The sequence below is a fragment of the Anas platyrhynchos genome, chromosome 5, assembly GCF_047663525.1.
Source record: "Anas platyrhynchos isolate ZD024472 breed Pekin duck chromosome 5, IASCAAS_PekinDuck_T2T, whole genome shotgun sequence".
In the NCBI taxonomy this organism is placed as follows: domain Eukaryota; kingdom Metazoa; phylum Chordata; class Aves; order Anseriformes; family Anatidae; genus Anas; species Anas platyrhynchos.
Window position 1 is genome coordinate 39523966 of NC_092591.1, and position 17229 is coordinate 39541194.

Sequence of the window (17229 nt, forward strand, 5' to 3'; positions counted from 1 at the left end):
GAATAAAAACTTGAGTTATTCCTTTCAATCAGATAGAGTTGCTGTTTCTCTGCTGAGATTTTCTAAATAATTTTGCATATCCTTAAATCTATTTCACTGCATATATATGTGTTGGTTTAAACCACAGATTTACGTGACAGAAACAAGTTGTTCTTTGTATCTTCTCAGCTGATGCTTAGCCTTTTGCCCTAATTAATCTTACTGCAGATAATCCATCATACAGCGTACAGTTCACCAGAAAGGTCTGCCTCTCCTCTGGTCTGTAAGTTTTCCAAACATTCCACGGGTAACAGAGACTTAGAGAGTCAACAGGATGGATGATTGAAAAGGTACTTATAAAATGCTGCAGCCAAGATACTGAAGGTAATAAAGGGGTGTTCTCCTTCCAGATATGCAGAAATCTATTTTGTATCTCCTTCTACTGCTGATGTGCAAGGACTTGGGGCTGCTATGATTTCATAGAAAAAAATCATAGAATCATAGAATATCTGAAGTTGGAAGGGACCCATAAGGACCATCAAGTCAAACTCCTGGGTCTGCAAAGGACCACCCAAAAATCAAACCATACATCTGAGAGCATTGTCCAAATGCTTCTTGAATTCTGGCAGGCTTGGTGCCAAGACCACTTCCCTGGGAAGCCTGTACTGGTGCCTGACCACCCTCCCCATGAAACACCTTTTCCTGATACCCAACCTGAACCTCACCTGTCACAGATCCATGCCATTACTTCAGGACCTCTCACTGTCCCCAGAGAGCAGAGCTCAGCGCCTGCCCCTCCACTCCCCTCATGAGGAAGCTGCAGGCCACCATGAGGCCTCTCCTCCTTCTCTGGGCTGAACAAACCAAGCGACTTCAGCCATTCCTTATACCTCTTGCTCTCTAGACACTTCACCATCTTTGCAACCATCCTTAGAACACTCTCTAATAGTTACATATCATTTTTACATCATTTTATTATCATTTTATCCTCTGTGATGCCAAAAACTGCATATGGTATTGGAGGACTGGTGGTGACACTGTACCAGCGCAGAGTGGGGCAGGTTAATCCCTTCCCTCGGCCAGCTAACAATGCCATTCTTGAGAAACTTAAACATACATGTATGTATGGCCCTCCTGTTTGCCATGGCACACTGTTGACTCATGCTCAACTTGCTGTTAACCAAAATCCACAGATCCCTTTCTGCAGGGCTGCTCTCCAGACTTTCGTCCCCCTGTCTTGTACATACAGCCAAGGCTACCCCTTCCCAGATGCAAAATCCGGCACTCGCTCATGCACTTTCATACTGTTGGTGACTGGCCAGCTCTCATACTTGGTAAGATCTCTCTGCAAGACCTCTCCAACATTGATGGAGTCAACAGCTCCTCCCAATTTAGTATCATCTGCAAACTTGCCAAAAAAGTCTTCCAAACACTACATCCAAATCATTTATGAAAACATTTCAGAGAACTGGCCCTAAAATGGTGTCCTGCAGAACCCCACTAGTGACTGGCCACCAGCCTGATGTAATTCCATTTACTATAACCCTATCCTGTTCTATTCTTGATCTTGACAGAAGCAAGCATCTATTTTCCTTTCATGTGGTTTGAAAAGTTTGAATAGAGTTGACTACAGTATTTGGTTTACCAAGACAAATAGAAGATAAGAACCCTTTTCTGAATATTCTCAAGTTTTATCTATTGTAGAATACTTACTAATGGAATTATACTGTGATCATTTGGTATCTTTTCTTCCAACTAGATTCTGGTCCAGTTTCAATCTGGCATGAAGGTATTGGATTTCATCTAATGAGCCTTAACTAAGCTGAGTTTTATCTATTTAATGGCAGTACTCATCAAAATGACAAATCAATAAAAATAAATTTCTAAATATAAATATTTGTAAACAGGAAGTAAGGATTTTGTTTGAGAAATTTTTCTAATTTCAGAATATTTAAAAACAACAAAAATTATTCATATGAGATAACAACTACCTTATAAACTGGCTGAATAAGCTTGTAGTATTGCGAATGATTCGAGCAGCCTGGGATTCTTCATGTTGACATCTTTGTAAGGTTAGACCATCATCCATATGGCCTTCTTGGTGCAATATAACCTATTGAAAGTCAGTAATTATCAAAACCATGATTTTAAAAACCTTTAATACTTTTACATTCTTGTAACATTTATGTCAATATTGTACTGAAAAGGGTAATTGCAGTAACTGAGGGTAATTAAGTAACTGAGCTACTATGTTGTGCTACTCCGAATACCTATTTATTAAATAATTACAAATTTTTCAGTTTCACATAAAAGTTATTTGGTGATGACATGACAAGAACTTTCATTATTTCCATATTCTGTCTGTCAGGGAAAGATCGTCACTACCTTAAAGCATCATTCACTAAAGGATTCATACACAAGAAGACTACTGACAAGAAAAGCAAGCTGGAGTGACAAACATCATGAAAATTACAATGCAGCTAATGGAGCAACAACATTTACTAGTAATTCCTGATTCATATAACTGTTCTCTACACATTATGTTGGATTCTTAAAAGAACCAGATGTAAATATCACAGGAACATCAAGCAATAGCAGAGATCTTCCATTGGGTTGTCAACTTTCCCTTTAACTAAATACCTAATTCCACAAAAAGCTGGCATAATTTTAGATACCGCATAAAAAAAAAAAAAACTTGATCATTGAGTCATTAAAATTCTGTACCACTTTTTAAAGAATAAAATGTGAGTTATCCTACTGCTTTTACCAAAAGGTAAACTACTGAACTCTCACTGAAAAATATATTTTTTTAAGCTTTGAGGTAGTAAAAAATTGCTGGCCAACATCCTAGTGAGCTGAGTAATTCTGTAGGCACTGAATAGAACATAAAACAACATAATCAATGTTATACTAATGGTTACTGACACAAAAGGAAAGGTTATTTACCAACAGCGTTCTTTCATACTGGCATGTAGGTATACCAAAGCACTGTAAGTGATGCTTTTTTGGATACCCCAGAATCCATGGAAATATGATGGAGAAGACTAGGAAGACACTTCTGAATGAGTATACTGATAATTTTACCTTAAAGGCGAATAATTTATGTATCAGTCATATTTAGTTTTGTTCAAGCACTTCTTTATATATGTCTATGCTTTGTGTGACTTTGTTACCTGAAATACCACTGTTCGGATAACAAAGGGTCTTGAGGTCTCTTAACTGAACAATCACTAAAGAAATCTTGTTCACACACAATTAATAAGAAAACACACATCAATCTGATAATGGTTTCTCAGGCTGTTGTATGTAGCTCTAGATTCTGGAAAGGATGTTACAGGAATGGAAACATTTGAGATAGGATATTAACAGTATCACAACTTGCAAATAACTTTACCTTCAACACCACATAGCTGACAAAAGACTTAGTCTTCTTAAATAAGAAGTACATCAGGGAAGAGATGAGTCTGTTAAGGGCCTAATCTCCCCTATGTCTTTGACCAAGAAAAATGTAACTACCAGGATGACTTTGCTCACTGGAAAATGGAAAAAGGAAAGAGTACCCTTTAGTTCAGGACAGCATCTGATGTGCCACAGAAGATACAAGCTGGTTTTGCTTCTTGAAAAAATCAGGTATTTCTTGATTCTCCTTGGGTACACAGGCACATTAAAAAAAAAATGCAGGCCAGCTTGAGAAGTATTATAATGATTGAAAGCAACAATCACCTCACAGAATGATGGTGGAAGGTGAATACCAAGTTATGACTACACTTTTACTGTCGAAAAATTAATTTGACATGAAATTTAAAGGAGAACATACATCCAAACTTGCTTACAGTCTATTACCTTATTTTGCAGAGGACCGAAAAAACAAAACAAAAAAAAAGTTCCTTGCCTCCACAGGCATATCAATTACAGGAAGCAAGAAGGTTTGAGTTTTCTTCTGTTGGAAGGCACTTAGCATGAGAGAATTTTCCAGGTGATGGGGTAACAAAAGATTTAGAGCCTTTGAATGTGAATGAAACACTTTGAAAGGAGAATAAAAATGACAGGCAATTACAGAGGTTCTTTGGACCTGGTGAGCAGAAAGCTGGAAAAAAAACAAACACAACTAAACTTCAAAGGTAACTATTGCAAAATTCTTCCCTGAAAAAAGAGGAAGAATCTACATACTGCCTTCACAAGAAGAAAATGGGACTGTGGCTTTACAGAATCCCATAACCAATGCTGGCATGGCAAAGGAAGAGAGCGTCATTGTGTGTGTAAGTCTCTTAATAAGAAAATACCAAATGACTGGCACACAAAGAATTTCCATGATCAGCCACGCTGCTGAGAAGAACTGAAGGGAATGGGCACCCACTGCCCTTTTGTGACTATGCATGCTGTAAATGAGATTACACCTTTTACAAGGCATCCAAAGTAGTTTGTTCTACAAGAATATGGTTACCTTAAAGAAAAACACTCTGTCAGTCATGCATACTTTCTAGGACTGCTCTATTAAATAATGCAAAATGCTTACAGAATCACTGACAACATACTGAATAAAGATCATATTTGCTTAAATAAAATTTTAAATGTTGAAAAAGTTGAATAAAATAACAGGGAAGCATCTTTGGGATTTCACTGCATTTTCTACAGCTGCAAGGATTATAATTACTTCATAACTTATGATTTTTGTTGTTGTTGTTATTATGGACTTCCTACACAAATCTCTTTAATCATTCATGAGTAACACCATCACATGAAAACACAAATTAAAACCAAGATCCTGCCTACTACAACCACAGAGTGGGCATGTATAGAAATCTGCTTCCTTTGTAGACTGACTACTTTTTCTCAGAAAAGGAAGTATTGTCATAAAAGAAAGTAGTTATAACTACCACATTGACAGGAAGGTTAAAAAACACAAAACAAAACAACAACAAACAAACAAAAACAACAAACACCACCAACAACAACAACAAAAAAAGAAAAAAGAAACAGGATAGACTAAAACTGTTATGCAACTAATATTCATTAACTAATAACTAATAATTGAAACAAGCAAACAAAAACCATTACCTTTCTTTTCAAGGGACCTAAACGTGCTGATTTAGCATCCTGTGCTTTATAAGTCAACCATAAAGCACTGGCCACATGTTGAACAAAACAGACTGAATCACCATACTTTATTTCTGGGACTCCCATTCCATCAATATCACGTTTAAGAGTGGAATCCTGTTTTTCTTTTAGCTCCTAGGAACATAAAATGAAAGTTCATGAAACAAGATAAACCATTGAATTCTATACTGAACAACATTCCAACTTTATCAACTCTATCAAATTAGACAGAATCTGATTAAATACCATTTCAAATTTGAAGTAACAGCATTTTCACTGAAATATCTAGTAAAATCATTACTGTGTAAATATTTATTAAAAAAATAAATGCTTAAACTGAACTAAATACTTAACCTAACCTAATCAGTCACTAATCATTGATTTAATTAAGGTCTCAGTTTGGTAGAGTCTGAAGAACTTTATTTTATTAAATTTTTCAAATTTTAGCTTAAAAATGAAAAAGAAAAATGTGCAGAAACATATTTTGAAATGTAATTAAAATGTTTTTATGCTAGATAATTTTTGCTTATAACTACTATATGTAGATAAAAACTTCACTAGGAATGATGCTTCTATATTTCAACAATCAGCAAAGAAAAAATATTACCTTTGCAAATCTGTAACATGTAGTTTTACATTTGTTTTATTTATTAATTTATTCATTATTTTTAAAATTTATTTTATTTTCTACGTTTATTGTCTTTTTAAGAGGAATTGGATTCTTTCAAATCTCCATTAAAGCCATTTCAGTGCTTGGCTAGAACACCCAGTACAATTTGTAAGCCCAAGTTTACAAAGCAAGTACAGTTGTTTACAACTAAAAAGTTTTCCTTTCAAAACTGAACTCAGCACAAAATTCTATAATAGCAAATTAGGGATGTGCATGAATGTTTGTGGTTAAACAAAAGAACAAGTAATTAGATTTTTTTTTTCCAATGATTCCAAGTCCTCTGATGGACAGAAGTGTAAATTGTTGCTAATTTGTTCCAAAGTAAACAAAATATGTTAGACACTGATATATAGTTTACATTATTTTATGTGTAACAGGTTTTCTTATTTCATTATAGTTCAGTGAATGTGTAACATCTGTGGAGTAAGAAGAAGTTCTATCATAAGCATGTTAATCCACTTCCATTTAAATGGAATCTTGCTGGCATATTTCAACAATATTTTAGTGGAAACAGACAGTATTATAATGTCAAGATGAAGTAGAATGAAATTACAATGCATTCCTTGGGGATACCATTACAATATCAAGACAATGTGGAAATTATGTCACATCACATTTATATGGACTATACTACCACATACACATAAAGATGAACCCTTTCAATACATATGTACAGTGAGGCCATTAAGTAATGAACAAAACAAGAAAGAAAACAGCACAAATTCATTAACTGTCAACAGCTAATTACATAGCTTTACATAGCACCTTGAACACTAAAACATTTTTCTCTGTATCAAGAATCAAGCAATATCAATTAAGCTACTGTTTTTTTGTTTTTTTTTAAAGAAAAAGTGAAAAGGGAAAGGAGGGGAGGGCTTTTTCAAATATCAGAATGTTTTTAGGGGTACAAAGGCACTTTAAGCAATAGAGTATAAATTTATCTTCCTGATGTTTTGCTCTTTGTGCACCGTCCAGTTTCTCTAGGATTTTAGCCAAGTCATTTGATAGCAGTGTGCAAAGAGAAGGAATGTTTTCTAACAGCCAAAAAGTATAATCATAAAAAGATTAAGGGGAGTGGAGAGGAATAAAAAAGAAAAAAAGTAAGAATTCTTAACTTGATATTTGTACCTATCTTAGCAGCAAAACTTCCAACTTTTTTCTCCTTCAAAACCCTTTCTTCACAGCCTATTATCTGTCTAACTCCCTGAAGCCATGAATGAATCAAGGTGAAGAAAAACAAACAAACAACAAAAAAAAAAAACAACTGAGGGTTTTGAAGATGTCAAAAGAAAAATAGCAACAGTAACAGAAGAAAAAAAAAACAAAACTTGGGGGCAAAGCTGGCAAAAATATGCAATGCTCACAAATAACTTAATATACTAGAAGAAAGGCATGATTCAGAAAATGGGAGAATTCCTACTGATGGCAAGTAAGGAATGGCAGTGTGAATGGGACAAAGAAATAAAACTCAGCTTTACAATGATTTTCGAAGAGTGTTCTTGAAAATGCATAGTAAGGAAAGCATCCTTGGTACTACAAGGGCTTCTTTACCTACTCCTAAATATGATTAGACAATCTGACAGCTGAACTCTTACTAAGATCGACCTATGCTTTCAAGTTCAAATCATATCAAACTATTGCATGCTGTTATTGTGTTAAAAGTACTGCCATAGGCAGAACCTATTTAACAAAAGTAAAAGACACAAAGTCAACAAATATCAGAGGACTGATTAATTGACCTTAAAGTGAACCTGTCTTGCTGGTATGTTTACTATAATTTGTATACCCTACTGTATATGTTTCTGCACACCTGTAGCCAAGAAAACAAAAAGGGTAATTTTAGTTTTACCTTCTCCTTTCTTCTCCCCTATGAAATAAGCAGACAATGTAGCTTAGTACAGTATTTGAAAGATTACAACTTTTTAGTGTACTCAGATGAATAGCTGAATGCTGTAAAATTTATCTGGAATGCATAATATTTTGAGATGACTTAAAGATATTATACCTTTAACATTGAGAAATATATGTAACTATATGCAACAAAGATAACTGAGACATAAAGTCAAATTTGTATGGTAACTACATCCATGTGGAGGTCCAAACAAACTCATTTCTTGAGTGATGTGTCTTCTTGACAGAGTATTACAAAATCCTAGCAGTTTTTAACTACTCACTTCAGAAAAGAAAACTGAGGACCCTCTTTTTTATTTCTGGGAAGCAATGTTTTTTGTGACTGGCAGACTCAACAGGCTTATCAATTTCAAGAAGTTTATGATTTAAAATGATACAACTTTACTATCATTTTAACACAAATTATGTAAAAACATTCGTAACTTATGTGCTTACTTGGAAATGATAACTGTAAAATATGAACTTACAAATAAATAATTGAACATTTAGGAACTACGGTATGTGAAGGACTCTATAATACTTATAATCTTGTTTCAAAAACTAACTAAACTTTATGATAACTACTAAACTATTACGACATCCTAATGCCATCTTGACCCCGAAGATAGCTACATGTTGGCAGTAATATTAAAATGATATCAAATCCTTCTGCATGAGTCATCTGTGACTTTTGAATGTGTTAGAATGTTACTTACTCAGACTACACAAATAATTTCTTCATTGTCAGTTGTATATATAATCACGGAAATAAAATATGAAATGTCAAATATTAATTCTGGGCTATGACAGCTTTCAAAGAAACAAACATTTTAAAATATCCTCTTGTTCTTCACTTTGTTTATTCTCAAAGAAATTTAAAGCAGAATCAAGGTTCTGCTCAACAGAGTATACTGAGCCAAGTACTGTGCTGGAATGAGAACATCCCATTTCAAAACAGAATTCCATCTGGTGTATGGAAACTGCTGTCTCTGTGGTCACAAAGCATTACACAGTTAACTGTTGCCGTAAAATATAAAGGTTGACATTTCAAAACTTTGTCAAAAACAAAGTTCACATTAAAGCCAACAACAGGCATAATTTTGTTGTGTGTGTGTGTTTTTTTTTTTTTAAACTTAGTTTGCAGTAATTTGCCGTAAACAGACACATATTTCATATGCTATTTTCATTCAAATTGGCACCATAAACCAGTATGTTCTCTCAATGTGTCTTTACTGTATTCTTTCACTTTTTTAAAAAGCTCAATTTCACTCTTATTTATGTAAGGATGGAAAACTCTAATTTAAATGTATAATTTAAAATATCTATTCTGATTTCCAGAGCTGTCTGACAAAAGGAAACAAAACAGTGAAAGTAGGTATTTTATGAATGCTATCATCAAAGATTCTGAAAAGCAAGGAAAACAAGACTGCTGAAGTAGTATAGAAAAATACTGAATATAAAGGTACACTGTTTCAGCAAGAGAGTCTCTATAGCAACTGTTGAAAAAAAAGACTTTAAGGTATGCGTTAAAAACTCCTGGGAAGCCTTGGGTATTTGGTATACTCCACATAGCTCTGCCTACAGGCAAGGAGAATCTCTTTTTCTATAAAATCTATTTTGCTGACTTCCAAAAACAAAGAATGGGGAAATAAAATATTTTCTTTTGGATACTGCACAACAATGTATATTCTGAGTGATCTAGTCTGAATTCAGTGTTAAAACCCACTTGGAGCAGAATCACAGAATGGCTGGGGTTGAAAGGAATCTGAAGATCATGTAGCCCAACCCCCAAGGCTGGACTGGATGACTTCCAAGGTCCCTTCCAACCTGAGTTATTCTATAATTCTAAAGGGCAAACAGCCAGGTATTCCAGCACATTTAAGGATCTGTACACAGCTGGCTAGGAAGTTATTATACAGTTATCCTGAAATGTCCTTTAATTCATGTCATATTTGCTCTAAAAAGACCTTACAGGAGGCTATAGCAAGGTGGGAATCTGTCTCTTCTCCCAACCACTACATGATAAGAGGAAATGGCCTTAAGTTGTGCCAGGGGAGGTTTAGGACAAATATTAGGAAAAAAATATTCACTGAAAGGGTTGTGAAGTATTGGAACAAGCTGCCCAAGGAAGTAGTTGAGTCACCGTCCCTGAAGGTATTCAAAAAAGGTGTAGATAGGGTGCTTAGTGGTATGGTGGAACTGACAGTGTTAGGTTAAAGGTTGTACCAGATGATCTGAGAAGTTTTTCCAATCTGATTTTATGATTCTATTATATTAAGGTACAGCCGAGTGAAAATACTTCTTGATTGAGGTAATGAATAAGAGAAAACTGCGACAAATGTTTACAAAGAATAATGTACAGAAATTAAAAGATAATCACACTTGCATGTATCTAATATAACCATTAGTTCTAAGTTTTTTCCCCCTCTATCTATACGGAATCAGCACTAATTTCTTTAGGTTGGCTCTAAAAGACAATTCCTTCTTACAGCCCTTACATCCTTGGGGCCTAGTCACATCCAAAACTTCACCCTTCTCTCTTCAGGAAGTTTTAACCATCCTGTTATCACTGTTTGTTTCTCCCGTCTTCGGGAACACTAACGTCTCTAGTCTCTATCAACTGGACAGTGAAATTCTCAGCTGCCTGAGAGTAAACAATTACTCATATTCTTGCCTCAGGCAAAAGCAGATTATCACCTATTGTGAGATAATCTTTTCTATATAGGACAGCAAAAATCTTAGTATGACAAGACACTGAAGATGTATTTCAAATAAAAATGTAAATTAGCAACCATATTATGTACAAATACAATAGAAGGGACGAATGCATTACACAGTCATTACTGAATTCTGCGTAATTAATTACTACTGTGCATCACATCAGTCATTTTGGGGATTGTAACAAATTTCACAAATAGGCACAACAAGAGTAAGAAAATATGTATTTTTTAGTCAGTATAAGAGAAATGATTTATTATATGTTGAAGTATGTATGTGGATGCATATATAAGCATAATATATATATACTTAAAATTTATACATTTATAACATATAGTTTAAAATATTAAGCCAGTGTCCAATTAGGCAGTGAGTACATTAAAACAATTTGAACACAACGTTGAACTAGTAGCTGTGATATTCCTGGCACACACACCTTTATTAACAGGGTGTCCTGATTTGACAAAAATTGGAAAAAATTACAGCTGTAATAAATGTCCCTGCACAACATGTTACAGTCTACACTGCATAGCCTTTACACTGCAGGAAGAATCCAACATTTATCTGGTGAGCTTCTAGCTATCTAAGACACATTTCCTGATAATTTTTCAATTATTTTGGCTGATTAAAATAAGACTTCTTGGCATACTGTATGCAGTCACGCTAATGAAATAAACATGATTATTTTAAAATGTTAAAATGGGGTATTTGCTTTGTTAGAAGCAGACAGAAGTCTGGTATCTGTCAAGACCCTTAATGATAGATTTTATGTCACACACATCTAACTTCAGAGATTCTCTTTCACCACCTCTCACGGACCATACAGTATTCAAAATCACACAGAACATTTTTCTTCTCATATCCAATCAAAGCCATCTATTGTAGCAGCTACAACTATTTGTAAGTAATATGAAAAAATGAAAGCATGTAAAAATTTTTTATCATCTTTGTTATAAAAACCTTTCACTTTCTGGGAAAAAAAAAAAGTTTTTAACTTTACCAACCTACATATTCATTCTTCATCCTCTGTCTTTTGTACTTTTTTTTTTTTTTTTTCCCCCAGCTGGAAATGATGAAAAAGCGAGTAAAATACAACTAGCAGCTCACTAAGTTGCACGGTTTGAAAACATAACCTTTAGAAATCGCTGACTACTTTTTGCTTGCAATTTAGCTATTGGCATACTGCATAAAGAATAAAAAAGGCAGAATTTTGCCCAACTGAAGTGAACTGAAATCATTTCAGCTGTGACGGAACTGAAATGAATGACATTCTAATGAGAATTTGTCCAACTAAAATGATTCTGACTACAGATCCTATGAATTCCATTCTGTGAATTCTATGAGTTTCATTTATATTAAATTCACTGTATCTTGTACTGTATTAGCTTTTTTATTATTATTATTATTATTATTATTTACCTGTCAATAATTTGGTTTACTCTAGAATTTATCTATCAGTCTTACTAATCTTAATTCAGGGTGTTTGCCTTTGCATAATCCCTGTCAATTGCTTCAATTTAAAAATTACAAATTTATAAAATCACTGAACCAACTCACAGTATTTGGGTACTCCATATTTATGACAAATTTGCATTAACGTCATTTACCTTTGATGCTCTAAAACAGAAAGCAGAAGATGTTGTGTCTGACTTTTCTCTGTCTAACATTACAAGTCCTTCATCATCATTCAAAGCCAAGTACATTCCTGTTGTAATATGTCGAAGACGGAAAGGTTGTCCCCATTTGATGTTACTTCCACTCCAACTAAACATATGAGACATCAAGGAAAAATTTTAATAAAATAAAATAAACAAAACTAACACTTGTATTCTGGGCTCTAAAGGACTTTCAGAAAATAGAATACTATATAGAAAATCGTTTCTGCTTTTGATTTCAATACTTGCAATGCAACAGATGCAAAACTGGTAATATGTTTGCAAATGGAACCTTGGAGAAGAGCAATCACTGTAATTTTCTTGTTTCTCTACCCTCTCCATGTTTTATTAGGATATTACATACAGTGTCTATATAAAACAAACAAACAAACAAACAAAAAAACAACTACATGCTTTCTGAAAATTAATAAAGTGTCTATAAAAAAAAAAGATATTGTTTTGATTTCCACACATGCTTCTAAAATTCCAGGTAAAAAGATAAGGTTTTACTTTTGGCCTTGAGCAATGTCTCAAGCAGAAGTACCTCATAGGCAACACTATTTTTGACATGGGAAACAGACAAGAGAAAGCCTTAAAATACTGATATTGCCTGTATAATTGTATCATGGTAGATTGTTTTTTATTACTGATAATGAGCAGGCTAACATATAGAAGGACAAATATAGAGAATTATAAATATAAATAATATAAATAAATTATAAAATTAATTATAAATATAAATAACATAAATTATCTATATAAATAAAGAGAAATATAAAAAAAATCTATCAGTCCCATTTTTGGGACTGTTCAGCCTGGAGAAGAAGCTCACAGTGGGGGGATCTTAACATGTATAAGATGTTAAGGGAGGGTGCAATGAAGACCAAGTCAGGCTCTTTTCAGTGTTGACCACAAGCGGCAATTGGCACAAACTGAAACACAGGAGGTTCCATCTAAACATCAGGAAGCACTTTACTGTGTGGGTGATCGAGCACTGGAACAGGTTGTCCAGAGAGGTTATGGAGTCTTCCTCATTGGGGATATTCAAAAGCCACCTGGATGTTTCCTGGGAAACCTGCTCTAAGTACTTTAAGTAGGGTTGGACCAAATGACCAGAGGTTCTTTCCAACCTTAATGACTTCACAATTCTGTGAAATTGCTGTTAATGTAGCAAGGGTTACTGACAAATTCAAAAAATGTCTGTACCTTATTCGAAGTGGTTCTACTCTCCACAAAGACCTTGCTCGAACTCCAGCTCCTCCAGTTTCATAAAGTACTTTCCTGCGGGCAAATTCAGAAGATCATCCTCTTGTCTTTGTTTGTAATACTTGGTTTATATAACTTACTCCTATGTAAGCTGTCTAGGACGCACTTTTCCCTGGCTAAAGATGGAGATGAATGGAGAGAAGATTCCTACTCATAAGTGAGAGCACTATAGACAGTCCAAATGTCCAAGGTAAATTAGGAATTAAGGCTATTTACATTAATTTACTCTCTCTGAAGTTGATAAAATACTTTGCCTTCAAAATGGAGTTGATAAAACACAGCCTTCAAAGTGGTTGAGAATCTTCTTTTCTTCCTTAGTCATAAAAATGCGTAATTCGTATAGTTCCCAAGAGATTAATCTGAATTTCTAATGCTCCTACATACAAACATAATGTTAAAACTAATCATTTATGTTCCATACATTAATAATAATCTGCATGAATACTATATCGGCAATGTCATTGCTAGTATTACTTCTAACATTCTAACTAAGAGACAAAAACGGTGATAAGAATACAAAAACACTGAATTACAATCCTTACAAAATAAATACTACATATTAAATTCTATACTAGGTTTTAGGGAATATGGAGAAATAGAAAACATGAAATAAACAGATTCAGCCTTTAACATAATCTCATTTACTTGAACTTTTGGCAGTGGGTCAGTGTCATGTTTTAGTGTCAAAACTTAACATTCTACTTAATCATCAAATACAATCTATGGCAAATATATTCTGCAATAATAAAAAATAGGAAATAAACTTTTAATTAAATACTTTAGTTATAACAATAGATTTGACAGTTTGATGTGTTTTACGTATCTTAGTATATTTTAAGATTTCCTTAACTAAGCAAGTTTAATTTCTTTAGCACTTAACTTGGCGGAATTCATTCTATGCACCATGATCAATAGATTGAATAAAAATAACTTGGAAATAATAATAATTCCTGAGAGTTTAGTTGTAATATTAAAAATATATATTCAAACAATTTTCTACCATGTCGTTTTTCTAATCAGTTCATGTAACTAAATTCTTTAGACCGAGATGTCTTATATAAATCAAACAAAGTATTCTTTTGAAAATTAAAAGGTAAGAAAATTAAAATCTTAGAAAAGACTGATGTATAACTTAGGAGTGAAGCTTCAGCAGAAGACGCATCTGCTGAACCTTTCCTTATTATGATTTCTGGCATTTCAAAAAAGAATTCACAAAATACAGTGAGAAACTGATATAACATGATTGCCAGTCTAGTAAAGGGCAACTCAACCACAACAAATTCTGGAAAGGAACTAAAGCAATAAATGTATATTTTTAGGCTACTATCAGCAACATTACTGCTTTTAGAAAACTATGTTAGAGTGGAGGCATTGCTTTCACAACATGATTGCCAAGCTATCCTCCATATTTTACTAAATAATGGTTTATTGCACTGTTATTCTACAATAAACTGAAACATTCTGTTACTGGTAGCAAATGCTCAGCAGAAGCTCTAACTGAATAGAAAATCTGTTCACACTGAAAACTAGTATTGGGGGATTACACTATCCCTTTTTTTCTACGCCTGTTTCTGCATTTCAAAGAATATGTCTATGTGTAAACTGTGAGTGTGGAAACAGCTCTCCAGGCAAACAACAATAAGAAAATAATTTTCTTAATAACTGTAATATACTGCAGTACGTTGTTTCATAATTCAAGCAAGACAGAAGGGTTCATACATTAGAGCAGAACTATTCTAGGTGCAGAAAAAATTGATTCACTAGCTTCTTTCTGGAACTGCAATAAACTTTCAAAAGGGTTCTTCAATTTTTCTTAGGCAGCCTTTTTTCTATTTGTAAACGTTTCTGTTCATATATTTATGATACCTAATACCCTGATACCTAAGGGTGAACCTTTCAGCAATCAGATTACTTGATTCATGCTTATTCCTAAATGTTTTCATCTATTTCTGACAATAAATTTTGTTGTAGATTTGTCAGAGGTAATAATGGCAATTCATAAAACCTGTTCTGCCCTTTCTCAAATGAGAGAAAGGGCGTGGAAAGATGAAAAAGACAGTTGCAATGTTCCTTGCTTAATTAAAACAATTGTAATAGACTACAAACCATAAAGGTGGTTAAAATGAAAAAAAAAAAAAAAAAAAGAAGGGATAACGTAGAATTAAAAATTACCATTATCATAACTTGGTTAAGGTTAAAAACGTTCAAATTCTAATTTGGTGATTCAGAAAGTATTTTGTTTACACTTCAGAGAGTTAAAAATAAACAACTATCTGTTTCTAATAGTACAGTAGTGAAAGATTTTCAATATTAAGTAAAAGTTCTTTGTGCCCTTAGTTTCAGGACAAAACCTATAGTATTAACCATTTTATTATCCATTAAGAAGGTTACACAAATTTTGGTGCCTGGATTACTATTATTATTGAAAATAATATGAAATAATAAGAAAATATTTCTTACATATATTGCTGGGACTAATCTACTTTAGCATATAGGGACCTTCAATTGTGATTATTTATCTAAAAAAATGCAAAGCAAGGGAATTTAAAATCTGCTTTCCTGCTATGGCAAACTTCTCTGAATGCTGTAAGTGCATACATAAGAATACCACAGCAGTACTGTGATAGCAGTACTATTATGAAATGCAGAATTTTAACTGGGTTTTCAGATTGACATTTTTTTTTCCTTTTTCAATAGTTACCAGGAAAAAAAAATCTGCCTAGCATTATTCTCATGCAACTATTGGACATGGAACTCAATTTGTGAAATGAAAGCTGTGTTTTTTTCTTATCTGAGCAACTTTTTCTACAACTTTTCATCTAGTGAGAACACTGGTTTATCTGGTACTCTGCTTCTTGATTAACACAAATACATTGGAAGAATCTAAATATTAAAACAAAGTATTAATCAAATGTGATAAATAAGAGCAGTACCTTAAAAAATGGGCAATATAAAAAATTAAAAATATATTCCAGAGTCTGAGCCTTCAGAGGTTTTCCTAGAGTGTTTGTTTTGCTTTGTTTTGCATTACCATTTTCCCCACTAATGTTTGTTTACCTCAGCTTATAGTAGTACACATTAAAGATAAGTAACATAAAAAGCTGCAATCTTGGTGGAATTCAACTACTTCAATTTCAGCAATACAGGAACTTATGACTGATTTTCTACCTAGTAGGTCTCTCAACATCTTGTAACTATGTCACTGCCTAATTGAAGATAACTATCAAGAGAGTTTAACCTATTTAACTCATCTAATCTCAAATTCAACTGCCAATCAACAATCTACACTTTTTTTTTTTTTTTTTGAGAAGAAAGTGTATAAAAATGCATCACTACTCACTTTTGCTGTGAATCATTCTGATCTGTAGATGGAATTGTCAAACACTCATCATGGCCATGGAAAAAACGTACTACATGCCCACCAAGAAGATACCCTGTAGAAGAATCCCATTCACTCATTAGTTTAAATATTGCCTATGTAAAAATATCACCATCAAAAAAACGATAATAAAAAAGGACCTCATTCCTAGGTGAAACCTGTCTTTAAAATTTTCATTTTTTAGTGAAATACAACAAATAGAACAAACTTGTATAGCAAAATAATATTATTTTTAATATCTTTTTCAGTTAGAAATATTTCTTCTGTAAATGCAAATAACAAGAAAGCAATTTATTAACATTTAAAAATCAAATTAGAATTCTGAGACAGAAAAGGAAAATGAAAAAATCTGCAACAATTACTGTTTTGAAAATCGAATGGTTTAGGTAAAAGTCAAATTAAACATATAACACAGCTTCCTCCCCCTTAATAAAATTAAAATGTTCACAATAAAAAATAATTTGGTGAATTCGTGAGGTTTTTCTGACATTTATAACTTGTGTCAGAATCAAAACTGCACAACAGTAGCTGGAGACAGAGGACAGAACAACACTTACCAGTTCTGAAAATCGAGC

At 33.4% G+C, this 17229-nt stretch overlaps 1 protein-coding gene across 13 annotated transcripts in view; it reads right to left on the reverse strand.

Annotated features, from left to right (window-relative positions):
• The window catches only part of RYR3 (ryanodine receptor 3), a 219585-nt gene that overhangs the window by 141407 nt on the left and 60949 nt on the right, over positions 1-17229 (reverse strand). For 8 of the 13 annotated variants that reach the window (XM_072038899.1, XM_072038901.1, XM_072038903.1 and 5 more), the window contains exons 8-12: positions 16616-16709; positions 13216-13290; positions 11962-12118; positions 5038-5211; positions 1968-2092 (exon numbers count right to left, since the gene is read on the reverse strand). In XM_072038899.1, the coding sequence (XP_071895000.1) occupies positions 1968-2092; positions 5038-5211; positions 11962-12118; positions 13216-13290; positions 16616-16709 (625 nt within the window). The remainder of the gene's footprint in view (positions 1-1967; positions 2093-5037; positions 5212-11961; positions 12119-13215; positions 13291-16615; positions 16710-17229) is intronic. The other 5 variants (XM_072038900.1, XM_072038897.1, XM_027458847.3 and 2 more) reach the window with 1 other exon arrangement.